At 46.3% G+C, this 26,234-nt stretch overlaps 1 protein-coding gene across 1 annotated transcript in view; it reads left to right on the top strand.

The window, feature by feature from the left end:
* Positions 1 to 26,234, top strand: part of LOC147108459 (uncharacterized) — a 777,120-nt gene that overhangs the window by 127,035 nt on the left and 623,851 nt on the right. The window contains exon 5 of the mRNA XM_086005101.1: positions 6,192 to 6,252. Coding sequence (XP_085861227.1) covers positions 6,192 to 6,252 — 61 coding nt within the window. The remainder of the gene's footprint in view (positions 1 to 6,191; positions 6,253 to 26,234) is intronic.

The raw sequence follows: 26,234 nt of genomic DNA, 5'->3' as shown, positions 1-26,234 counted from the left end.
TCACATGGTATGGCGGCCATTTTGTATGCCCCTTTTTCTGGGCTTCTTTTAAAACAGTCTTTAAAATCACGGCCTCTTCTGCCATTTGACCCTTATTAATACAAAATCCAATTTTGCAAATCCTACAGAGGCGCGGCTAGTTCTCCAGCACAAGTCTTCAGCATGATAGCCGTGATGTTGTCGGGGCCCATAGCCTTTGCCGTATCCAGTGCGTTCAGCCGTTCCTTGATATCATGTGGAGTGAATCGAATTGGCTGAAGAATGGCTTCTGTGAGGGTGGAGACCTCGAGAGTAGGCCGATATGGATCATCCACTCGGCACCTCTGGCTGAAGATGGTTGCAAACGCTTCAACTTTGTCTTTTGCACTCACGTGCTGGGCTCCACCATCATCGAGGATGGGGATATTCATAGAGCCTCTTCCTCCCGTTAGTTGTTTAATGGTCCACCACCATTCATGACTGGATGTGGCAGGACTGCAGAGCTTTGATCTGATCCGTTGATTGTGGGATCGCTTAGCCCTGTCTATAGCATGCTGCTTCCGCTTTTTAGCATGCATGTAGTCCTGTGTTACAGTTTCCCCAGGTTGGCACCTCATTTTTAGGTACGCCTGGTGCTGCTCCCGGTAAATCAAACAGGACCACAGTACATAATAATTCTAAAAGGACTAAGAGTGTTAAAAAATCTCCACAATGACTGTGCGGTGGTCATTGCTACCAACACTGTCATGGACAGATGCATCTGCGACAAGTAGATTAGTGAGGACGAGGTCAAGTAGGTTTTCCCTCATGTTGGTTCTCTCACCACCTGTCGCAGGCCCAGACTGGCAGTTATGTCCTTCAGGACTCGGCCAGCTCGGTCAGTTGTGGTGCTACCGAACCACTCTTGGTGATGGACATTGAAGTTCCCCACCCAGAGTACTTTCTGTGCCCTTGCTACTCTCAGTGCTTCTTCCAAGTGGTTTTCAACATGGAGAAGTACTGATTCATCAGCAAACTTTATCCATATATCTATCCAATATTACATCAAAAAATCAACTAATCACCCTTGTGCATTCCCGCAGTGACTGTCTTGTGTGTGCCCTTCCCTGTCCTAGTGCTCCTACACAGTGCTTTCCTGTGGCTGCAGCATGGCTGGTGGAAGACTGCTGACTTTCAGTGGAGGAGACTGCAGATGGCTTAGCAGGACGACCTCGAGGAGCTCTAGGCCTAGTAGGCCTGGCTTCGGACTGCACCACCTCGGTATGGGTGGTCGCAGTTTGTGCTGGCTGGCTGACAATCAACAGCAAGGGCACTGGTGGAATGGCAGTGGTGGGAGGACGAATGCTGTCATCCTGAGAGAGGACAGCAGGGTCGTTTTCTACGCCCCTCCATTGCCACTCCCCAGGGGTAGCTTCATTAACAATCGTAATAAAAGTGCGTTAATGGATCTGCCCAGCCCTTCCATGCTGGAAAGGATGTGCTCCAAGCTCTCCCTGTGCAAGGCTGGAGCTTGATTCCTCCATGATCCTTAACATTGCATTCAGGCTATCTGGCAAGCCCGCCAATGCACCAAGCATTTCATTGTGCATACCCACCAGCGTTGTTCTGTAGGCCGCCCCATCGAGGTCTTCATCTGAGTCCTGTGCAGCAGAACTTGTGTGCGACCTCGCTCTCCGGGGAGCTAGCATCTGAGCTACCCTTTTTGTCTGCTCTCGCTGCAGGCCACTTGTGCCCGGTTTCTCACCACGTGCAGATCCCACATCTGACCCATCCTCTAAAGTATGCGGAGTATCAGATTTTCAAAAGCACTTGATAAGGTGCCACACAAAAGGTTATTACACATAATTAGGGCTCATGGGATTGAGGATTGGTTAACGGACTGAAAACAGTGGGTAGGAATAAACAGTTCATTTTTGGGTTGGCAGTCTGTAACTAATGGGGTACCGCAAGGATCAGTGCTTGGGCCTCAGCTATTTGCAATCTATATCAATTACTTAGATAAAGGGACCAGGTACAGTATATCCAAGTTTGCTGGTGATGCAAAGTTAGATGGGAAAGTAAGCTATGAGGAGGATGCAAAGAGGCTGCAAAGGGATATAGATAGGTTAAGTGAGTGGGCAAGAACATGGTAGATGGAATATAATGTGGAGAAGTGTGAAATGCACTTTGGTAGGAAAAATAGAAAAGGAGAGTATTTTTTAAAAGGTGAGAGACTAGGAAATGTTGGTATTCAGAGGAACCTGGGTGTCTTTGTACATAAATCACAGAAAGTTAATATGCAGGTAGAGCAAGCAATTAGGAAAACAACTGTGTACGGTTTTGGTCTCCTAACCTAAGGAAGGATATACTTGCCTTAGAGGGAGTTCAACAAAGGTTTACTAGACTGATTCCTGGTATGGGGAGATTGTCCTATGAAGAGAGATTGAGTAGACTAGGCCTATATTTGCTCAAGTCCCACTCCAGGGACTTGAGCACATAAAGCTAGGCTGACACTCCAGTGCAGTGCTGAGGGAGCGCTGCACTGTCGGAGGTGCCATCTTTCAGATGAGACGTTAAACTGAGGCCCCATCTGCTCTCTCAGGTGGACGTAAAAGATCCCATGACACTATTTCAAAGAAGAGCAGGGGAGTTCTCCCCGGTGTCCTGGCTAATATTTATCCCTCAACCAACATAACAAAAACAGATTACAGGAAACTTTGGTTTATCCGGAGGTTAATTGTCCGGAATGCTCGATCCACCGGCAAAAATCAGGAGCCGTTTCATTAGGTTTTTTTCTTTTCGTTGCTTTTTTTTCACCACTCAGGCTCTGCAAGGTCTCGCTGAAGCTGTTGCTAAGCTACAGAGATGCTTGCAAGGTACGGCCAACTGTTTAGAAGCTGTTGCTAAGCAACAGGGTTTGTTGCCAGATACAAAAAGCTCCGTATGTTTTAACATTAGCGCTGGTTTGTCCGGCAGTTTTGATGGGACGGCAACAACTCGGTCCCGTCGATGCCGGATATCACAAAGTTTCCTGTATCTGGTCATTATCACATTGCTGTTTGTGGGACTTTGCTATGCACAAATTGGCTGCCGCGTTTCCTACATTACAACAGTGACTCCACTTCAAAAAAAGTACTTAATTGGCTGTAAAACTCTTTGAGACGTCTGGTGGTTGTGAAAGGCATTATATAAATGCAAGTCTTTCTTTCTTTATATTCTCAGGAGTTTAGAAGAATGAGAGGTTATCTCATTGAAACATATAAAATTCTTAAAGGGCTTGACAGGGTAGATGCTGGGAGGATGTTTCCCTTGGTTGAAGAGTCTAGAACTCAAAGAATAGAATCAAAGAATAGTACAGCACAGAAGGAGGCCATTCGGCCCATTGTGTCTGCGCCAGCTCTTTCGAAGAGCAATCCAGTTAGTCTCACTCCCCCGTTATTTCCCCATACCCCTGCAATGTTTCTCCTTCAAGTATTTATCCATTTCCCTTTTCAAGGCTACTATTGACTCTGTATCACCACCCTATCAGGCAGTGCATTCCAAATCCTAACCACTCGTTGCGAAAAAAAGTTTTTCTTCATGTCGCCTCTGGTTCTTTTGCCAATCACCTTAAATCTGTGCCCTCTGGTTATCGTCCTTTCAGCCATTGGAAAGTTTCCCTTTATTTACTCTATCTAAACCCTTCATGATTTTAAACACTTCTATCAATCTCCTCTTAACCTTCCCTGCTCTAAGGACAACAACCTGAGCTTCTCCAGTCTGTCCACGTAACTAATCCCTCATCCCTGGAACCAATGTAGTAAATCCATGCTGTACCCCCTCCAAAGCCTTCACGTCCTTCCTAAAGTGTGGTGCTCAGAATTGAACACAATACTCCAGCAGAGGCCAAACTAGTGTTTTAGTTGCAAGGTTTAGCACAACTTCCTGGCTTTTGTACTCTATGACTCTATTAATAAAGCCCAGGATCCCACATGCTTTATTACCTGACAGGGCCACAGACCTGAAGCGTTGGCTCTGTTTCTCCCTCCACAGATGCTGCCTGGCCTGTTGAGTGTTTCCAGCATTTTCTGTTGTTATTTCAGATTTCCAGCATCCGCAGTATTTTGCTTTAGCTACAGATGCATTCGCACCCGTACGACCAGATTTAGGAACAGCTTCTTTCCCAGGGCTGTCATCCTACTGAACTCCACAAATAAACACTAAAGCCTGCACATCTGCCGATGCACTTTATTATGGTCATATTTATGCTAATATATATGTACAAATGTATGTTGAAATGTTTAAGTGTCCTAATCCAAATTGTACTCTCGGGAGCCGCAAGCCTACATTTCGTTGTACTGCACTTGTGCACTAACAATGACAATAAAAGTTGATTTGATTTTATCTGCTTTGTTAACCTGCCCTGCCACCTTCAAAGATTTGTGTACAAACACCCCCAAGGTCTCCCTGTTCTTGCACCCCCTTTAAAATTGTACCATTTAGTGTGCATTGTATCTCCGCATTCTTTCTACCAAAATGTATCACCTCACACTTTTCTGCGTTGAATTTCATCTGCCAGGTGTCCACCCATTCCACCAGCCTGTCTATGTCCACTTGAAGTCTATTACTCTCTTCCTCATTTCCAAATTTTGTGTCATTAGCAAATTTTGAAATTGTGCCCTGTACCCCCAAGTTCAAGTCATTAATGTATATCAAAAACAGCAGTGGCCCTAATACTGACTCCTGGGGAACTCCACTATATACCTCCCATCAGTCTGAAAAACAGCCATTCACCACAATTCTCTGTTTTATATCCCTTAGCCAATTTTGTGTCCATGCTGCTACTGCCCCTTTTATCCCATGGGCTTTAATTTTGCTAACAAGTCTATTATGTGGTACTTTATCAAATGCCTTTTGAAAGTCCCTGTACACAACATCAACTGCAACCCTCTCTGTTACCTCATCAAAACACTGAATCAAGTTAGTCAAACACGATTTTCCTTTAACAAATCTGTGCTGACTCAACTTTATTAGTCCATACTTTTCCAAGTGGCTGTTAATTTTCTCATGGATTATTGTTTCTAAAAGCTTCCCCACCAGTGACTTTAAACTGACTGGCCTGTAATTGCCAAGTTTATCCTTCTCCCCTTTTTTCTACAAGGGTGTAACATTTGCAATCCTCCAGTCCTCTGGCACCAGCCCTGTATCTAAAGAGGATTGGAAGATTGTAGCAATTTCTACCCTTACTTCACTCAGCAACCTATGATGCATCCCATCCAACCAAGCTGACATTCATTTTAAGTATTGCCAGCCTTTCCTCCTCTTTATCTATTTTTATCTCATCCAGTATCCCAGCAGCCTCCTCGTTTACTGTAGCTTTGGCAAAGTCCTCTTCCTTGGTAAACACCGATGCAAAGTAGTAATTTAGTACCTCAGCCATGCCTTCTGCCTCCACCAATAGATCTTGGGGTCACAGTCAATGTTCCCTTTAAGCTGCGCTCTGGACCTCCCGCGCAGCCAGCTTGCCGGCTTTTCAATAGGAAAAAACGTGCATGTGTGGCATTTTGAATGGGCCGTGCAGATTCTTAAAGGGGTCGTGGACCCAAAAGAAATTCAAGGAAACATTGGTCACAATCTCAGAATAAGGAGGCGGCCATTTAGGACTGAGATGAGGAGAAATGTCTTTACCCCAGAGAGCTGTGGAGGCTCAGTCGTTGAGTATATTCAAGACAGAGATCAATCGATTTTTGGGTACTGAGGGAATCAAGGGATACGGAAATAGTGCGGGAAGGTGGAGTTGAGCTAGAAGATCAGCCATGATCTGGAAAACTGGCGTGACATCAACAATTTGTAGGCCGTTGTTTCACAGCTTCTGCAGGTGGCATCTTGAAAAGTAACAGAAATTAGAAAGTTGAGTTATTTGAACAGCAACAAAAGGGCAGGCTACTAAAATAGCAGCGCAAAATTAACAAATCCCTTCAATTCCCAAATCATCCTGAATTACAGTCATTCAGAGGTCACTGATGATGAATTGATCCTTGGAATTCATAATTAACTTGTTTGTAGTCTAAATTTCCATTGCAATTCCTAATGATAGGGAATAATCTAATTTCAGAACTAAGGCCTGTGAGAGCTGACCAGCCAACAGCCTTATTTTTAAATCATGTAAATCAAGTAAAATGAAGGAATGTTTGTAATTTGGATGTGACTTCTTTTAGTGACTGCTGAATAAATTAGATGCTTTCTGCCAACAGCACAGCTGATGTTTACAGTTTTGATGGTAGCTCGGCAGACGAACCCACTTTAACACCAGGGGTAAGTTTGCACATTTCGAATGGACTCGATGGTTTACATGTTTCCAGTATTCTTCAAAGGAGAATGATAGTGAAAAGACAATTACAGTATAAAGTACTACAGTCTATAGCATATCAAAAATGATCTTATACCTGGTACAATAATACACACCACCTGAGCTGTGGAGGCACAGTCGTTGATTACATTCAAGGCAGTGAACGATAGATTTTTGAATATTAAGGGAATCAAGGGATATGGGGATAGTGCAGGAAAGTGGAGATGAGGTAGAAGATCTGCCATGATCTTATTGAATGGCAGAGCAGGTTCGAAGGGCCAAATGGCCTACTCTGGCTCCTATTTATTATGTTCTTATGTTCTTAAAGAGAATCAATATTCCTCCCTCCACCCCCATCTTCCATTATATCATTGAGTCCTCAGATCCATGCCTCTGCATACCTCTCTCACAACATGTAGGGAGGTGAAGGGTTTCACCATTCAAACAGTCCAGTAGGTAGGTCATCCGCCTCTCCGTTTCTTCCATCTTCCTCCAAAGTGTTACTTGTGGTAAGAAATGTTACTGTATGAACTTGAGTAGATGGGCTGAAAGGCCTCACTCATCTGTACCTAACTGTGAATACGTTACAGGACAAAACATTTATTTGTGCCTTCATACAAATTCAACAATTTGGGTCTTACACTACAGAGCCATTGAAATGACTTTGGTTAAAAGCCTGTCAGACAGCATCTACAAAGAGTAACCTGGACAATCAGCACCTACCACTGACGTAGAGAATAAAGGGCACGTCTTGAACGGGGACAAGCCAACACTTGTTGGACATTGTACTAACTTTCTCCTAGGCCCAAAGTGACCTTACATTTGTCTACATTTGCCTCAAAACCCCCTCAAAAAACTGTCTACTACCGTGCACCTAAATAGCACCTAAAAATGAGTACAATGCACAGGAAGAATGAGTGCTAATCCGTTGCTCCTATTTTGCTCCTGAATAGCACAGGACATGTTCTTCCTCTGTGGCATACCTGGTTTCTGCAGTTCAAAAGGGCACAGAAATATCAATTTTATGAGATACATATTAGAGACTTTGCCACTCTAACCCACTCTGATAGCACTGGGTATATTCAGGGTCTCTGCACTCTAACCCCCCTCTAATTGTATTAGGTACATGCAGGGATCTCTGCACTCTAACCTCCTCTGATTGCACTGGGTACAGTTCAGGGATCTCTGTACTCTCACCCCCTCTGATTGCACTGGGTACAGTTCAGGGATCTCTGTACTCTCACCCCCTCTGATTGCACTGGGTACAGTTCAGGGATCTCTGTACTCTAACACCCTCTGATTGCACTGGGTACAGTTCAGGGATCTCTGTACTCTAACCCCCTCTGATTGCACTGGGTACAGTTCATGGATCTCTGTACTCTAACACCCTCTGATTGCACTGGGTACAGTTCAGGGATCTCTGTACCCTAACACCCTGTGATTGCACTGGGTTCAGTTCAGGGATCTCTGTACTCTAACACCCTCTGATTGCACTGGGTACAGTTCAGGGATCTTTACTCTAACCCCCTCTGATTGTACTGGGTACAGTTCAGGGATCTCTGTACTCTAACCCCCTCTGATTGCACTGGGTACAGTTCAGGGATCTCTGTACTCTAACCCCCTCTGATTGCACTGGGTACAGTTCAGGGATCTCTACTCTAACCCCCTCTGATTGCACTGGGTACATTCAGGGATCTCTGTACTCTATCCCCCTCTGATTGCAATGGGTACAGTTCAGGGATCTCTGTACTCTAACACGCTCAGATTGCACTGGGTACCGTTCAGGGATCTCTGTACTATAAACCCCTCTGATTGCACTGGGTACAGTTCAGGGATATCTGTACTCTAACCCCTCTGATTGAAATGGGTACATTCAGGGATCTCTGTACTCTAACCCCCTCTGATTGCACTGGGTACAGTTCAGGGATCTCTGTACTCTAACCCTCTCTGGTGGCACTGGGTACATTCAGGGATCTCTGAACTCTAACCCCCTCTGATTGCACTGGGGACTGTTCAGGGATCTCTGTAATGTAACCCACTCTGATTGGACTGGGTACATTCAGGGATCTCTGTACTCTAACCCCCTCTGATTGCACTGGGTACAGTTCAGGGATCTCTGTACTCTAACTCCCTCTGATTGCACTGGGTACAGTTCAGGGATCTCCGTACTCTAACCCTCTCTGATTGCAATGGGTATACTCTGGGATCTCTGACTCTAAACCCCTCTGATTGCATTGGGTACAGTTCAGGGATCTCTGTACTCTAACCCCCTCTGACTGCACTTGGTAAAGTTCAGGGATCTCTGTACACTAACTCCCTCAGATTTCACTGGGTACAGTTCAGTGATCTCTGTACTCTAACCCCCTCTGATTGCACTGGGTACAGTTCAGGGATCTCTTTACTCTAACTCCCTCTGGGTACATTTCAATTCAATTCAATTCAATTCAAATCACTTTATTGGCATGACAAGTTACATCTTATGTTGCCAAAGCATCGAAAAACATTCATGTTTGTACACAAAAATACAGATCTATCCATACAGTGTATAAACAGATATATCCCTGAGTGTATAAATATACTTTCATATAATTTATATATACTCTTTGCTTATATTTAGTGGTTGTCCCTCTGTTTATGGCAAGCTGTAACATAGTGTGCCACTAGTGTTACACAATTTCTCTCTTCCCCTAGTAGGTATGGGAGTTTTTGGTCGTCCTTCAAATTTCTGAATTCCGGGCATATTTTTGTGAATTTTGGGTAGAAATTCTCCCTTATGCCCTGATATTTTCTACAAGCTGTGAGGAAGTGCATCTCTGTCTCCACCACTCCCTGACTGCAGTGAGAGCATATCCTGTCCTCTCTTAGTAGCCGGGTCTGCCTATGTCTACCTTTTTCGATCGCCATGCTATGTTCACTAAGTCTGTACATTGTCAAGGTTTTTCTCAGTTTGCTATCCTTTACCATGGTCAGGTAATCAGCCATGTTGTATTGTCTGTTTAGGGCCAAGTAGCAATTAAGTTTGCTTTGGGTTTTTGTTGTTTCTGCCCAATATGACAGATATTTTTCCTTTTGCTTAGCGACGATTGTGTTGGGTCGAATTCTTTGTGTTACGCTGTCACTGTCCTGGGGCTGGTTATTGTTAGTAGTGTTAGTAGTTACTTCACTGAGTCCCAGGACTAGTTGACTGAGGGTATTCTTCTTTATGGTCCTCTCTTGGCATTTCAGGGCTTCGTAATGATAGCATTGGGGGTTGCTCATTTCTAGGTGTTTCCAAAATTTGGTGGCTCTTTTTTGGATAGTGATTATTAATGGATATTGGCCTAGTTCTGCCCTGCATGCATTGTTTACGGGTTTCCTTTGAGTCCGGAGGATACTTTTACAGAATTCTGCATGTAGGATCTCAATTGGGTGTTTGTCCCATTTTGCAAATTCTTGTTGAGTTAGCGGTCCCCATACTTCACTGCCATAGAGTGTAATTGGTTCAATTACTGATTTGAAAATTTTGAGCCAAATGCTAATTGGGATTTCTATTTGGATTGATTTTTTAATGGCATAGAAAGCCCTTCTTGCTTTCTCTTTCAGTTCATTCACAGCCAGTTTGAAATTTCCCATAGAACTGATTTTTAAGCCCAAGTATGCGTAGTTAGTGGTTTGTTCAATTTTGGTTGTTCCTAGTGTGAAATTTATTTTGGGTCCCTGATGTCTGGATCTTTGCTGGAACACAAGGACTTTGGTTTTTTAGGGATTTATTGTCAGGGCCCAAGTCTGGCAGTACGACTCCAGCAGATCCAGGTTCTGCTGTAGACCCTCCTTAGTTGGTGACAGCAGAACCAGGTCATCTGCATAGAGGAGGAATTTAACCTTGTATTCATATAGGGTGAGGCCGGGTGCTGTAGATTGTTCAAGTAGTTTTGCCAATTCATTTATGTAAATATTAAAGAGTGTCGGTGAGATTGGCGAGCCCTGCGTCACCCCCCGCCCCTGTGGGAAGTATTTTGTTTGTTTGTCTCCAATTTTAACTGCACATTTGTTGTTTGTATACATTGATTTAATTACATCATATGTTTTTCCCCCTACCCCGCTTTCGATAAGTTTCAGGAATAAACCGTCGTGCCAGATGGAATCGAAAGCCTTCTGGAAATCTATAAAGCATGCGTAGATTTTGCTTTTGTTTTGATGAACGTGTTTGTCAATTAGGGTCTGTAGGGTGAAGATATGATCTGATGTTCTATAGTTTGGCAGGAATCCAATTTGGCTTTTACTCAAGACATTGTGCTCCTCAAGGAAGTTTATAAGTCTTTTGTTTATGATACTACAGAATACCTGTTGTGTATGTAACCTGTTCCACCTTAAGAGAGCTTAAGCCTGTTCCACCTTAAGAGATGTACTACTTTCTCAGGCTGCTGTAGACGTAATACCGGGGGTGAACACACCGGTATATAAGCACTGTGCAGTAATCTTGTATTCAGTGTAGTCCCTACCTCCAACCAGTAAAGACCTGTTTTATTGTTACTGATTAAGTCTGAGTATTAATTACTTGAACAACTCACAGACTTAACACTGGCGACGAGGATGGGATTGCATAGTCCGATCAATCAATCTCCAAAGGAAGTTGAAGTATTAAAATCACAAATGAGGTCACTGGTAAACGACTTGCTGAAAGCCCAGAAAAAGCTGGATGCAGAGGTACACATGAAGAAGTCTCTTCAGGAAAGATGTCTGGATTTGGAACAAGAGCTGGCTAACGTCCAGCTGGGTATGGAGGAAATAGACGACCCTCTCACTGGTCTAGCTCAGGACGACACCGAATATTACCATGACCTGGTGGACGACACCGAATATTACGATGTCCTGTCCTGCCCAGCTTGTAACTTCGACTCCCAAAGTGCAGAAATCATGGAGGAGCACCAAAAGTCTACGGAACATCGGGAGAAGCTGGCTCTACGACGGAAACAGGAGGAAGAGAAGGAGGAACTGCGCATGCAGCTGGCAGCTGTGGCAGCTGACAATGGAGCCCAGAGAGTCTCCAAGAAGCAGAAAAGGAAAAGTAAAAACAGAAGATGACCCATCTGAACCATTATCACCTCTACCAGATCACACACGTGGTCCCTCCGAACGGAGCCAAATCAGTTCGGAAGTTCAAGCTGTTAAATCCATGAAAGGACTATTGAATGAGTAACGTGAACCGACTACACCACAGAGATTGAATCTGTGAACTGTTTTCCGCAGAGACTGAATCTGTGATATGTTACGTTAAACATGAAGTTATATATGTATATATGTTATTACGTTATGTTAAATGGGGGGATGACTATAAAGCTAAGAAGGGAGGAGTGTTGTGTATGTAACCTGTTCCACCTTAAGAGAGCTTAAGCCTGTTCCACCTTAAGAGATGTACTACTTTCTCAGGCTGCTGTAGACGTAATACCGGGGGTGAACACACCGGTATATAAGCACTGTGCAGTAATCTTGTATTCAGTGTAGTCCCTACCTCCAACCAGTAAAGACCTGTTTTATTGTTACTGATTAAGTCTGAGTATTAATTACTTGAACAACTCACAGACTTAACAATACCTTCCCCAGGTTACTGTTTACACAGATGCCTCGATAGTTATTTGGGTCGACTTTGTCCCCACTTTTGTATATGGGCGTTATGAGTCCTTTGTTCCAGATATCAGGGAAGTAACCGACACTCAGAACCAAGTTGAAGAGTTTTAGGATAGCCAGTTTCATTTTATCATCTGTGTGTTTAATCATCTCGCTTAGTATGCCGTCTGCCCCGCAAGCTTTTCCTGGTCGCAGGTCCTTGAGTTTTTCAAAAAGTTCTTTTTCTGTTATTATGGAGTCTAACGGGTTTTGGTTATCTTTTATGGCCATTTCGAGCTTTTCCAGTTTTTTGCATATTTGGTGTTGCTCTGGCCTTAGTCTGTTTTTCTGGTATAATTTTTCAAAGTGGTTTTCCCATGTGTCTCCATTTTGAATGGCCAACTCGTCATGTTGTTTTTTGTGTAATGTATTCCAGTTGTCCCAGAAACAATTGGAATCAATGGATTCCTCAATGGAGCTGAGTGTGTTCTTAATATATTGCTCTTTTTTGGTTCTGAGTGTGTTTCTGTATTGTGTTAGTGTCTGACAATAAGTAAGGTGTAATTCCTCGTTTTCTGGATGTCTGTGTTTTTGGTTTGATATTTTTCAAAGTTTTTTCCTCATGTTATGGCAATCTGGGTCAAACCATTTTTCATAGTTTTTTGTTTTATAGAGTCATAGAGTCATAGAGTAATACAGCACGGATAGAGGCCCTTCGGCCCATCGTGTCCACGCCGGCCATCAAGCCCTGCCTAATCTAATCCCATATTCCAGCATTTGGCCCGTAGCCTTGTATGCTATGGCATGTCAAGTGCACATCCAAATGCTTCTTAAATGTTGTGAGGGTTTCTGCCTCCACAACCCTTTCAGGCAGTGAGTTCCAGACTCCAACCACCCTCTGGGTGAAAAAGTTCTTTCTCAAATCCCCTCTAAACCTCCCGCCCTTTACCTTGAATCTATGCCCCCTAGTTATTGACCCCTCCACTAAGGGAAAAAGCTCCTCAGCATCCATCCTATCTATGCCCCTCATAATTTTGTACACCTCAATCATGTCCCCCCTCAGCCTCCTCTGCTCCAAGGAAAACAAACCCAATCTGCCCAGTCTCTCTTCATAGCCGAAGCGCTCCAGCCCTGGTAACATCCTGGTGAACCTCCTCTGCACCCTCTCTAACGCGATCACATCCTTCCTGTAGTGTGGCGACCAGAACTGCACACAGTATTCCAGCTGTGGCCTAACCAGTGTTTTATACAGCTCCATCATAACCTCCTTGCTCTTATATTCAATGCCTCGGCTAATGAAGGCAAGTATCCCATATGCCTTTTTTACCACCTTATCCACCTGTTCCGCCGCCTTCAGGGATCTGTGTACTTGCACACCCAGATCCCTCTGACCCTCCGTCTTGCCTCGGGTCTTTCCATTCATTGTGTATTCCTTTGCCTTGTTAGTCCCCCCAAAGTGCATCACCTCGCACTTTTCCGGGTTAAATTCCATTTGCCACTGTTCCGCCCATCTGACCAACCCATCTATATCGTCCTGCAGACTGAGGCTACCCTCCTCGCTATTTACCACCCTACCAATTTTTGTATCATCCGCGAACTTACTGATCATACCCTTTACATTCATATCCAAGTCATTAATGTAGACCACAAACAGCAAGGGACCCAGCACCGATCCCTGTGGTACCCCACTGGCCACAGGCTTCCAGTCACAAAAACAACCTTCGACCATCACCCTCTGCCTTCTGCCACTAAGCCAGTTTTGTATCCAATGTGCCAAGGCACCCTGGATTCCATGGGCTCTTACCTTCTTGACCAGTCTCCTGTGTGGGACTTTATCGAAGGCCTTACTGAAATCCATGTATACCACATCCACTGCGTTACCCTCATCCACACACCTAGTCACCCCCTCAAAAAATTCAATCAAATTAGTCAGACATGATCTTCCCTTGACAAAGCCATGTTGACTATCCCTGATTAATCCTTGCCTCTCCAAGTGGAGACAAATTTTGTCCCTCAGGATTTTTTCCAATAATTTTCCTACCACTGATGTTAGGCTCACTGGCCTGTAGTTCCCCGGTTTTTCCTTACTACCCTTCTTGAATAATGGTACTACATTAGCGGTTCTCCAGTCCTCTGGCACATCCCCTGTGGCCAGAGAGGCCCTGAATATATGTGTTAGAGCCCCCGCAATCTCCTCCTTTGCCTCACACAGCAGCCTGGGATACATTTCATCCGGGCCTGGGGATTTATCCATTTTTAGGCCAGCTAAAACCGCCAATACCTCCTCCCTCTCGATGTTAATATGTTCGAGCATATCACAGTCCCCCCGCCCTATTTCTACGTCTACATCGTCCTTCTCCATCGTGAAAACAGATGCAAAAAATTCATTTAGAACCCCTCCTACATCTTCCGGCTCCACACACAGATTGCCACTTTTGTCCCTAATGGGCCCTATTTTTTCCCTAGTTATCCTCTTACCCTTAATATACTTGTAAAACATCTTCGGATTTTCCTTTATTTTGCTCGCCAGTGTTATTTCATGGCCCCTCCTTGATCTCCTAATTTCTTTTTTAAGTATCCCCCTGCACTTTTTGTACTCCTCTAGGGCTTCCTCCGTCTTTAGCCTTTTGTATCTACCAAAAGCCCTCCTTTTTTTCCTAATCCATTCTTTGGGTTTGTTCTTGCGAGCTTTCAAGTTTGACCTTGTTGCCAAATTATCAAAAATATTGTTTAGGTTATTCATTGCTTTCTGGTATTTTTCCGTGTCGTTTTTGGCCCATCGGTACGATTTTTTGGTGTTGTACAGTTCACTGGGTTGTGTTTCTGTGTTGTTTGTTTCTGTCTTTTTAAGATACATAGTAATTTGACTGTGATCTGACAGTGTTGTTTGTGGTTTGACTGTGAATGCTCTGAAAGAGGATGGGTCCAAATCCGTAATCATATAGTCTACGGTGCTGCAGCCAAGAGGTGAGCAATAGGTCGATCTTCCTAGGAGGTCTCCTATGAACCTACCATTGACAACGTACAGACATTTCAGGGATCTCTCTACTCTAACCCCCTCTGATTGCACTGGGTCCAGTTCACGGATCTCTGTAGTCTAACCCCCTCTGATTGCAATGGGTATACTCAGCGATCTCTGACTCTAACCCCCTCTGATTGCACTGGGTACCGTTCAGGGATCTCTGTACTCAAACTGCCTCTGATTGCACTGGGTACCTGCAGGGATCTCTGTAATCTGTCCCCCTCTGATTGCACTGTGTACAGTTCAGGGATCTCTGTACTCTAACCCCCTCTGATTGCATTGTGTACAGTTCAGGATCTCTGTACTCTAACCCCCTCTGATTGCAATGGGTACCGTTCAGGGATCTCTGTACTCAAACTGCCTCTGATTGCACTGGGTACCTGCAGGGATCTCTGTAATCTGTCCCCCTCTGATTGCACTGTGCACAGTTCAGGGATCTCTGTACTCTAACCCCCTCTGATTGCATTGTGTACAGTTCAGGATCTCTGTACTCTAACCCCCTCTGATTGCAATGGGTATACTCAGGGATCTCTGACTCTAACCCCCTCTGATTGCATTGGGTACCGTTGAGGGATCTCTGTACTCTAAGCCCCTCTGATTGCAATGGGCATACTCAGGGATCTGTGTACTCTAACCCCCTCTGATTGCGCTGGGTACAGTTCAGGGATCTCTGTTCTCTATCCCCCTCTGATTGCACTGGGTACATTCAGGGATCTGTGTACTCTCACCCCCTCTGATTGCACTGGGTACAGTTCAGGGATCTCTGTAATCTAACCCCCTCTGATTGCAATTGGTACATTCAGGGATCTCTATACTGTAACCTCCTCTGATTGCACTGGGTACAGTTCAGGGATCTCTGTACTCAACCTCCTCTGATTGCACTGGGCACAGTTCAGGGATCTCTGTGCTCTAACCCCCTCTGATTGCACTGGGTACAGTTCAGGGACTTCTGTACTCTAACCCCCTCTGATTGCACTGGGTACAGTTCAGGGATCTCTGTACTCTAACCCCCTCTGATTGCACTGGGTACATTCAGGGATCTCTGTACTCTAACCTCCTCTGATTGTGTTGTGTCCGTCAGTAGTAAGACACAAGACTGTAGGAGAACGGTACAACAGGTGTTTACTCAACGTGGCTCACTCTGGAACTGAACTGTACCGATTACTACTCAGTGCTATATACAGGTGTGGTCACTGCCGGTACTACAGTATACATGAGCTGTAAAAAGTAGTTCCCCCCTTAAAGGTATATACATTACAATTCCTCCCCTTTTAGATTAACCGTACCATAACACTCATTTAACAATTAAATATCAAACTAATTACAATTAACACTTTTAACATACAACGTTAGCTGAAAATAGTCCATTTATATATTCAGTCTTTGGGGAGGCTTCCTGATCCTTTCTGGATAGCGCCTTTCCCGAGTGTCTCGCTCTTGGTGCGAAGGCGATTCTGGCACCCTCTCGTCGGTTGGGTCATCAGCTTCCGATGCTACTGTTTCTGGGGTAGATGCGACCTGTACATCGGGTTCCTCACCAGGTACGTATGGGCGAGGCATGGGGTTGACTTGTTCCTGTGACTCTAGGATCTGGTCAGCATGGCATCTCACGATGTTCTCCCCAACGTCCACTGTGTACATTAGTGGGCCCTGCCGTGTGCATATCGTTCCTGGCTGCCATTTTTCTGTTCGGTAGTCGCGGACCAAGACTGGTTGCCCTACATTGAAGCTCCTTGTTGGCTTCTCATGGATGTGCTGGAATTGCTTACTCTCAACATCTCTTCGTACGTTTGGTCTGAGCAAATCCAGGCGAGATCTCAACCTTCAGTTAAAGAACATCATGGCCGGGGCCTGGTTGGTGACTGCATGTGTCACATTCCGGTAGGCGAACAGGAAATTGTCCACCTTATGCTGCAGCGGAATGTTGTCATTGTCCATAGCCTTTATTGCCTTCTTAAAGGTTTGTACGAACCTCTCAGCCAATCCATTTGTGGCTGGATGATACGGGGCGGTAGTGTAATGCCTTACCCCATTCTTCTTCATAAACCTCCGGAACTCTTCGGACACAAACTGTGGTCCGTTATCGGAGCAAATCTGTTCTGGCAAGCCGTTCCTGGCAAAAATGGTCCGTAGGACTGCAATAGTTTTCTCCGTGGTGGTGGAGGACATTTTGATGACCTCATGCCATTTCGAGTGCGCATCCACGGCTATTAAAAACATTGAGTCCATGAATGGACCAGCAAAATCAATATGCACCCGTTGCCATGGAGATGAGGGCCACTCCCATGGGTGTAGAGGGGCATGTGGTGGTGCATTTTGGACTTTCTGGCATCCTGAGCAGCTCTTGGTCAGGTCCTTGATTTGTTTATCGATTCCCGGCCACCACACATAAGCCCTGGCAAGGCTTTTCATTTTTACCCCTCCCAGATGACCCTCATGAAGCTCATTGAGCACTCTATCCCTTAACTTGGGTGGAATTACCACTCGGGATCCACACATCAAGGTCCCCCGGCACACTGACAGCTGTTCTCTTCTTGTCGAGAATGCTGGCAACATTGAGTCGCCATGTGCTGGCCATCCCTTCACCGTCAAATCATAGACCCGTGTGCATGCCCATCACCCTTCTTCTGAAGGCTGCCCCATCGATATCATCATCTGAGTCCTGTGGACCAGAGCTCATGCGCGAACTCGCCCTCTGGGAAGCTGGCACCCGAGCTACCTTATTCCCCCGGCCTGGCTGCAGCCCACTCCTGCCATCACGTGCAGATCCCGCCTCTATACTACCCTTTAAAGTACGCGCAGTGCCATTTTCTGAGCTGGTGTCTGTCAGTGTCAAATGCAATGCCGGTGTTTCTTTTTCTTCGTCTCCTCTGTCGGTTTGCTGATGATAAGGGACAGGCTGTGCTGGTGGCACTTCTTGGGTATCTGAAAGCAGAAAGGCACAAGGATCGGGTTGTGGTAAGGGGAGGGGGCTCTGAGTGAGAAGATATTGTGGAATGAGGGGGAAGTGGGATGTGAGAAGAAGGATTAGGTATGACCATACCGTCATCACTCTGGCCACGGACTCTGTGACTGCCCATCCAATGATTTCAAGGACAGATTTCTCGAGGTCGGCCAGGTCTCAATCCTGGCTTGGCCACCTGTTACTCACAGTGGTTGTTAGCCACCTTTGCCTGCAAGAGAAAGGAAAGTGTGTCAGTGAGTGTAGTGCAATGTGTTTGGGTGATGTGTCTGCCATAGTTGAATAGCTGTCAGTGTGTGCAAGGTATGAGATGTGGGTGTGAGTCTTGCAGCAGTGGTAAGTGTGTGAGCCATGATTCTAAGGTATGAGTGGTGATAGTTTCCCTCATTACAACAGTGACTACACTCCAAAAGTAATTGGCTGTAAAGCGCTTTGAGATGTCCAGTGGTCGTGAAAGGCGCTATATAAATGTAAGTCATTCATTCATTCATTCATAGATAGATTATTGGGAGGTGAGTGTTGGGGGTGTGGTGCATTAAGCAGTGTCTGAGGCTCATGGTGCAGATGGTGGGATATGGCATTTGCTGAAGCCTTCACTCACCTTGACCAGCCGTTTGAGGTCATTAAACTTTTTGCGGCACTAGATCCAGGTCCTTGGGACAACACTGGTGGCTGTGACGGATTGTGCAATCTCTTCCCATAAACTTCTGCTAAAGAGGTTGGATGGCCTCTTGCCTCCCTGCTGGTAAAGTACAGCCCGCCTTCGTTGGACTCCAGGACCAACGCCTGCAGTGCAGCATCTAAAAATTGTCTGGCTCATTCTCTCGGTTGTTGCGCCATTGTGTCTCCAGAGTGCCAATGAGATGCCTCTGCAACAAAGCACCTCTTTAAGTAGTGAAGAGAGCCAAACTTTATTGGCCATTTGACTGCACCCGATATTGTTCCCCCCTGCCACGTTGAGCGCTCAGCCAATCAGCAGCGCATTCAGCCCTGAGATCAAGTGCTCCAATCATGTTAATGAGCAGGCAGCACAACTTTTGCTGCACCACTGAGCCACGGCTGACACACTAATTATGTGCATTGTTTCTCAAATGTCGAATCTCCCTCCAAAATACATGTTCTCTGCTGCATTTTATTTAAAAATCTTCTTACAATGTTGAATATTTTTAATAGATGTTGTTAGCCAAATTGATATGTACCGTGTCTCTAAATATAATTTGGGTTCAAGCCTGTCGAATCAGACACAACTACACACGTATATTTTTAAAATTAATTGTAATCTTTATTTCTGACAAATTCAAGTACCAGCAAAACAGCAACGTGACCTCAGCAGTGAGGGGACACTGTGCTACATTTCTGTATGGGGCAACCTTAACAATGCAACGCAGCTGTGCTTCTTTCTTCTGTGGAGGATTGTCATAACTTCCTGTCTAGTTGTCGATCTCTCCCTCTCCCTTTATCCCCTTTCTTATCACTGCTTGTGTAACTGTACCTCCCTCTCGTTTCTTAGCTTTCCCATGAACGTTATCATATTAAGCGGAACAGGCGGCGCCTCCTTATTGTTGATGATCTTGCAATTAGCACTGATAAATATCAACTACCTTTGACCCAGCACATTCTTTCACTTTCTGAAGGCTATTCAACTCTAGGCGCCATCCCACTTACATGTCCACATACCTCAGCATTTTCCAAGGACATTTCTACTCTTATCTGATTTGTTTCTACAGGCTACTCACTCATCTGTTCAGATGTTACCAACATTGATTAGCTGTTACAAAATATTGTGGTTTAAAATTACGCAAACTACAATATTATGCTTCTTTAGATGAAAAACATTTCACGTCAATCATATGCTACACAGTTTCAATAATCTATATATATGTCTCTCTGTCTGTCTCTCTGTCTTTCTGTCTGTCCGGCTATACAATCAAAAGTTATAGAGCGTACCTACACGTATGTTATATCAAAAGCAACCTTATCGTTAGGGGACTCTCATAGGCGTATTTACTTTTTCGTCAGACAAAAATTGTTTGGACAGTATGCAAAAAACGTTCAAAAATCCACTCATTACCGGTTGACCAATCCTACCTCTCATTAGCGTTGAGTGACGTGCTGCTTGCCCAATCCTACAGTTCACTCACCTGATGGTTGACCAATCAGTGCGTCACGGGCGGGTCCTAATCCTCCAGTCTCCCTAAACTTCGCCGCCATTTTTTCCATCCCCACAGGGACAGCAGCAGCAAAAGAAACCCCCACATTGCGGCTCCCGATCCCGCTCCCGCCCCGCCGGAGCGGCAGGTAAGTTGGGCTCACTCGGGCCGTGCCTCGCAACCGCTGGGCCCGACACACACAGCGGTCGGGGGAGCGGCAGCGGCCGGCTGTCCTCGGCCCTGAAGCGCTAGGCCCCGCATGGCCGCTATCACAACAGCACCGGGCCTCAGGCGCTAGGCAGGGAGAGGGGAGGGAGGGGGAGTGGAGGGAGGGAGAGGACACCACAGGGAGAGGGGGAGAGGGAGAGAGAGGGGGGACAGACAGGGGCAGGGAGACCGCGCAGCCCAAAATTGCCCTGGCAATGCCGGGCACCCCTAGCTAGTAAAAGATAAAGTATAGCAATGTTACACTAACAGGCCTCTGGAGAATGATCAACCCTTTCCAGCGTAATCTCTGACACTCAAAATTATTATCCAACAATGATTCTTGATTGAACATTTATTCATCCACTTCAAACTCTCCTGGAGATGATTTTAGGACAACTTTGCTCCTTGTAGCTATTTACTGGTAGACCTCCTTGCATCCACAAAGACACTGGGGGTAATTTTAACCCCTAAAAATGGGTGGGTTTGGGTTGGATGAGATGAAATTTTTAAAAAAATCTCAAACCCAACCTCAACCTGCCCACTTCCGGATTTAATGGAGGTGGAACAGTGGGTGGGCAACCAACGTGCTCCCAGGAAGCAGGTTGACCATTGAAATATTATAATGAGGCTGGGATTTAACTGTCTTACAGGTTTAACCTTGGCCGACCATGGACCAGGAGGGGCAGGAGTGCTTTCTCCCAGCCCCCCAAGCTTACCTTCTTCCCTGCCATCGGACCACCCCATCCCCTGGGATCGGGGATTGAACCTCCCCCTCCACCCCCCGCCCCAGGATTGGGGATCGGACCCCACCCATTCCCCCGCTGGATTCGGACCCTTCTTTCCCCCCGGATCAGACCACCCCTGGGATTGGGACCTACCCCCTGGGATCAGGACCCCTGAGGCCAGGGATCGGACCAACCTGCTCCTGTGGCCTGCTCCGGAGTTCTCCCCGCCCAACAGGGAGCAAAGCCTGTCAATCAAGCGGATTTTTGGGCGGGAACCTTGTAGAAAAAAAGACGCACTCTGTGGAGTTACTCCACTCTGTGATGAAATATGCCTTCATCAGACCTGCTTGTATTTTACCTGCTTGTATTGTGTGAACCGCACCCTTTTGTTCCTATTGTGTGTATTGGCTACGCCCCTGTCTTTTGCCATATAAAGGTCTCAGGAGCTGCATGAGTCACTCACTACCAGACGAACCCGATGTGGGAAGACCTGCTATGCTGCTATGTTCTTAGTGATTAAAAGCCTTCAGTTGAATCCTTGTCTTTGAGTCATTGATGGCATATCAATTTTAATCACTAAAACACCAAGATGGATCAACTCCTGAAACCAGAGCGCTTGGATCTGGACCCCCATGCCTCAGACGCAGCCACACAGTTCGGACACTGGTTCCAATGCTTCGAATTTTTCATTGCAAACTCATCCACTGCCATAGCCGCTGCCGAAACCGCTACCGGAGACATGAAACTGGGAATCCTGCAAAACTGGGTGAGCCATCGGGTCTCCCCTCTCATCCAAGATGCCACCAGCTACGAGGATGCCTGCACCATCCTGAAGGCCCACTACGCGCGGCCAATAAACGTGGTGTACGCCAGGCATCTTCTGACTACTCGCACGCAGCGGCATGGTGAGTCACTAGAGGACTTTATACTAAACCTAAAAGTACTGGGCAGAGACTGTAACTGTAAGGCCGTGTCTGCCATCGTGTACACGGAGGAGCTGATTCGAGACTCCCTTATTGCGGGCCTCAGTTCAAATTATATTCGGCAGAAACTGTTTGAAAAGGAGGGACTGGACTTAAAACAGGCTATAGATATAGTGCGATCGCTGGATATGACCCAGAGGAACTCTGAATCCTGTTCCCCAGGCCACGCGGCCCACTCCGCCTCGTGCGCGCCGTGGGGGCCGCCATCTTGGAAGCCATCTTCACCTCCCATGTCTCAGGCCAGCCCAGCACCATCGGAGCCCCAGCCTCCACCCAGGAGCCCCACTACTGCCGCGATGCATCGGAGCCCGAAATGCTACTTCTGCGGTCAGGACAAACACTCCAGGTATCTGTGCCCAGCGAAGGGCACCACCTGTTTTAAATGCGGGAAGAAAGGACATTTCAGCAAAGTCTGCAGAGGGAACCCCGCCTCCAACTCCACCACCGCCACGTGCGCGCCGTGGGAGCGGCCATCTTGGAAGCCATCTTGTCCACCCTCATGGAGTCCACCATCTTGCCCCGACTACACGGACCTCCAGGACCCACTGGTGGCCTCGATCACAGTGGATCAATCCAGGCCACATCCGTTGTCTAAATCAATGATGGACATAGAGGTAAACGGGAACAAGGTTAAATGCTTGATTGACTGCGGGAGCACCGAAAGCTTTATTCATCCTAGCCTGGTAAAACGACTTTCTCTAACGATAGTCCCCACACAGGGCAAAATCGCCATGGCCGATAAGACTCATACCTCAAAAATTACAGGTTTCTGCGCGGTTATGTTGTCGGTAAAAGGCAATGATTACAGAGATTTTAAACTATTGATAATGCCAGATCTCTGTGTGAGCGTGATCTTGGGTCTGGACTTCCAGTGCCACCACCAAAGTATCACGCTTACCTACGGTGGGTCCCAGCCGCCCCTCACAGTGTGCGGTCTGGCTACCCTGAAGGTCAAGCCGCCCTCTCTGTTCGCCAACCTCGCACCCAACTGTTGTAGGGGGTTTCTCTTGCTCTCGTTCTGGTCTCCTACCAGGCTTCATGCAATAATTACCCTTGAGTGGTTCGACCCACTCTTCCCTACGGTTCTAGACCTTGGACTTAGGTGCAGGGAACTGTAGTGCAGAGAAAAACTCAATAGACCAGGTTGAATAGCACGGAATGGATGCTTCTATTATTAAACAGTTTGCAGCATTATAAAATACATGTCATAAGCACAGATTAAAGTAACTACAAGCATGCACATGTCTATAAACTTAACTCTATGGAAATGGGGAACACACGGCACATCGTAAAAGGGGAAACACATTACGATTACCCTTAACCCCCTCCCCTAGACCTAAACTAAGTTTCGACTTGAGGAACTCGGGATCATGCTCACCACTTTCAGATTCGCAAAAAGGGGGTTCGCAGCCTTTTTGGCACAGCTTTCCGTCGTCACGTGGATTTGGAAACTTCTGGCGCAGTTTGTTTTTCTTACGCGATGGAGCAGCAGATACAGCCTTGATGAGCGCTCATCATGGATGAATCCGTTAAACCTGTGTTACCTTTACTGAAAAGCTGCTGAAGAATTGGATGCACCTTTACCGAATGGGATGTTGAGGCACTGGAGTGCTAGGCCCGGAGTGTCCTTTCATCTCCGGCCGGGGTCGTTGATCTCCTGATGGTCTTCCCTGGGACGGGACGCTGATACCGAATTGCTTTCTTTATGCAGTCATTGTTATCCTTCGAAACAGAGCTGGAGGGTGTCTTCTCCTTCGGCCTGGGTCGTCGATGAACTCCCGACAAAAGTACCCGGGCCACCCTTGTCGTCTTCCCGTCGTGGCCGGGCCTTGCCTGGCCGAGCTGGCTTCCAAGCCGAAGTCTTCTCGTCGTCTTCCGTTCCTCACCGAAGTTACGAATTGTACCGAAGAAGTGAATCGTCCTACAAGTAAAGCGTAGCCGTCGAGGTGAAGCGTAGCATACTGATGGACCTTTCAAATCCATAGTTATACCCTTTTGGGACAGTCCTATCTCCCGCCAAATCATAGTCCTGTCTTTGTAATATTTTTGGCGGGCAGAAATCTCTGCAGGGGCGCTTTGTCTTGTAACGGGAGCCGGTGATAGCTTAACTGGCCTTCCTGGGCCGATAATGTCTTTTACTTTGTCACCGTAACTCGGTTCGTATATTGATCGGTCTGGAGATTGCCCTTGATGGCTGTCAAATGGATTTCCTTTGTACAGTAAATGGGTTTAAGTGTTCATTCAATTGTCCGCCCATTTCTTGATGGGCCTCATCCTGTAACCCAAGACTGTCCTGTACTTAGAATCCAATTAATATGTATGCTCAGTTCCCTGAGTTTCGTTTTCCCAATACTGGCTTTCGCGGGCTTACTGTCCTCAATCCACAAGCTTGTCTGGCTTGCAGTAACAGAAATCAAATGGTCCCAGAAACTGATCACGAGGTCCGGCGGCCATTTTGTATGCCCTTTTATCAAAGGTTTTTCTGTACAAGCTTCTTTTGGTCAATAAAACTGTCTTATTAACCCTATTTTCTTGCGTGATTATTGCTGAAAATTTCGAATCTTACAATCCCCCCGTGATACTGATAGCTTGCTTAAAGTATCAACAATCCTTGGTGAGCAAATTTTCCCTGATTCCTCACATCCAAACATTCCTGGTAATTAACTATCTATGACCCTCACGACACATGCAGTTCCCATTTCAGAAAAATTACCTGTGTACAATTGAACAATCATAGACAGTATTATCTTAAACTATAACACATTCATCTTTCAGATGTGAAGGGGGCCAATACCCCTTGCACCACCTGCATACACCTTTTATTAATCAAAAACCGAAAATCTTATCAACGGCTATAACACAACAGTATTCACACACTTAAATCATGCAGTGGCTAAAATTAAGAGTGGAGGGACGCTTTAACTTTTAATACTTAGCAGCTTAAACTGGGGTGTCCTCTTCCCCCACTCGTACATAGCGTTCTCTCCATTCTCCTGTGTTCTCGTGCCTCTGGAGGCGTTTGCCTCTCTTGCAATGCATGAACAGTAGGAATATTACAATTAAAACCTGACACACTACTAGGATGTGGGATGCTATTCTAATCCAGGCCTGAACGGGTCCCACCATGGTGGGGTGACTATGTCCAATATGTCTTTCCCTATCTCTAATGTCTTCTGCTCCAGTGTGTAGAAATGCTTCTGTGAAACTATAACGGCTTTTAAAACCTTGGTGAGGTGTTCGGGGAGAGGGGGAATGACATAACCAAAATGCGCGACGAATCGCTGCAAGTCCGTGAAATTCTCTTTTACAGTTAGGTGAACGGTGGAAGTTGCAGGAATGGGGACAATCCATTGTTGTGCCACTTGAACTTCAGCCCTGGGTTTGAAACAGAAACTGCTGTCACTGACCGGACACCACTCGTGCTGTCCGTGGCGGTAGTGAGGCGCTGCAGTGGTGACACAGTATGTCCCACCTCCGATATATGCCACCTGCGGGGGCACATGGTCCTTTGCCATTACCTCCATGGTGCAATTTATCGGCTTCGCGCTAGTGGCTCTGAACCCGCACTGTGGTTTCAAAAAGGCATTCAAGTGCTGGGGACACAGGATGATGTGTGCTCCCTGGCTACGACACCCCGAGAGGTCGGTGCCTGTCATCGTACGCTCCCATCTGATGACATAAGGCGGGACCACTGCGTAACGAATGTGCGCACCCCCCTGAATGACTCCAATGTTCTCCACCCTGTATACCGGGGCGGGCTTTGCTACGGGACCCAACACCGGCATCCTTACCACTATTCCCATGATAGTGTGATTTGAGCGTCCGCAGTCCACTGGGACTGGGTACGCCTCTGCAGCTAGTCTGAGCTGGTACGGGCTTAATGCGTTCTCAAAAGGGTGGAGCGCTTGCAAGTGCTTGTTGCTGATCCAGGACGGGACCAAACCTTGTTTTAAGTCCTCCAGATTACTGCAGCCCTCGCCCAGTAACCACGCCCCGTATAGCACACAGGCCTCGTTCTGCGCAGCCTGATCGGACGCATTCCGATCCTCCTTAATGAGTGCATTTACCGTTCTAGCGTGTTTCTCCAGCTCAGCAATTATTTCTTTTAAGTGTAGTGTCATGGCCTGGTCCTCATGTAGCTCAGAACCCACTACCTTATTTTCATCAGTCAGTATGTTCCTTAACTGGGTTTTTAAACCATTGATCTGTGTCTGCAGCTCCACGTTGTCTAGAGCGTTGACAACAGACGTCCCGGTGTTAAAAGCGGTGAAGATGTCATTTACAGTACCCCTTCTTTGCCTCCCTACCCGGTC

The sequence above is a fragment of the Somniosus microcephalus genome, chromosome 13, assembly GCF_052327205.1.
Source record: "Somniosus microcephalus isolate GS21.2 chromosome 13, FLI_Smic_1.0, whole genome shotgun sequence".
NCBI classification, from domain to species: Eukaryota; Metazoa; Chordata; class Chondrichthyes; order Squaliformes; family Somniosidae; genus Somniosus; species Somniosus microcephalus.
The sequence above is the reverse complement of the archived record's forward strand: the minus strand, read 5'-3'. Positions and strand labels throughout refer to the sequence as shown.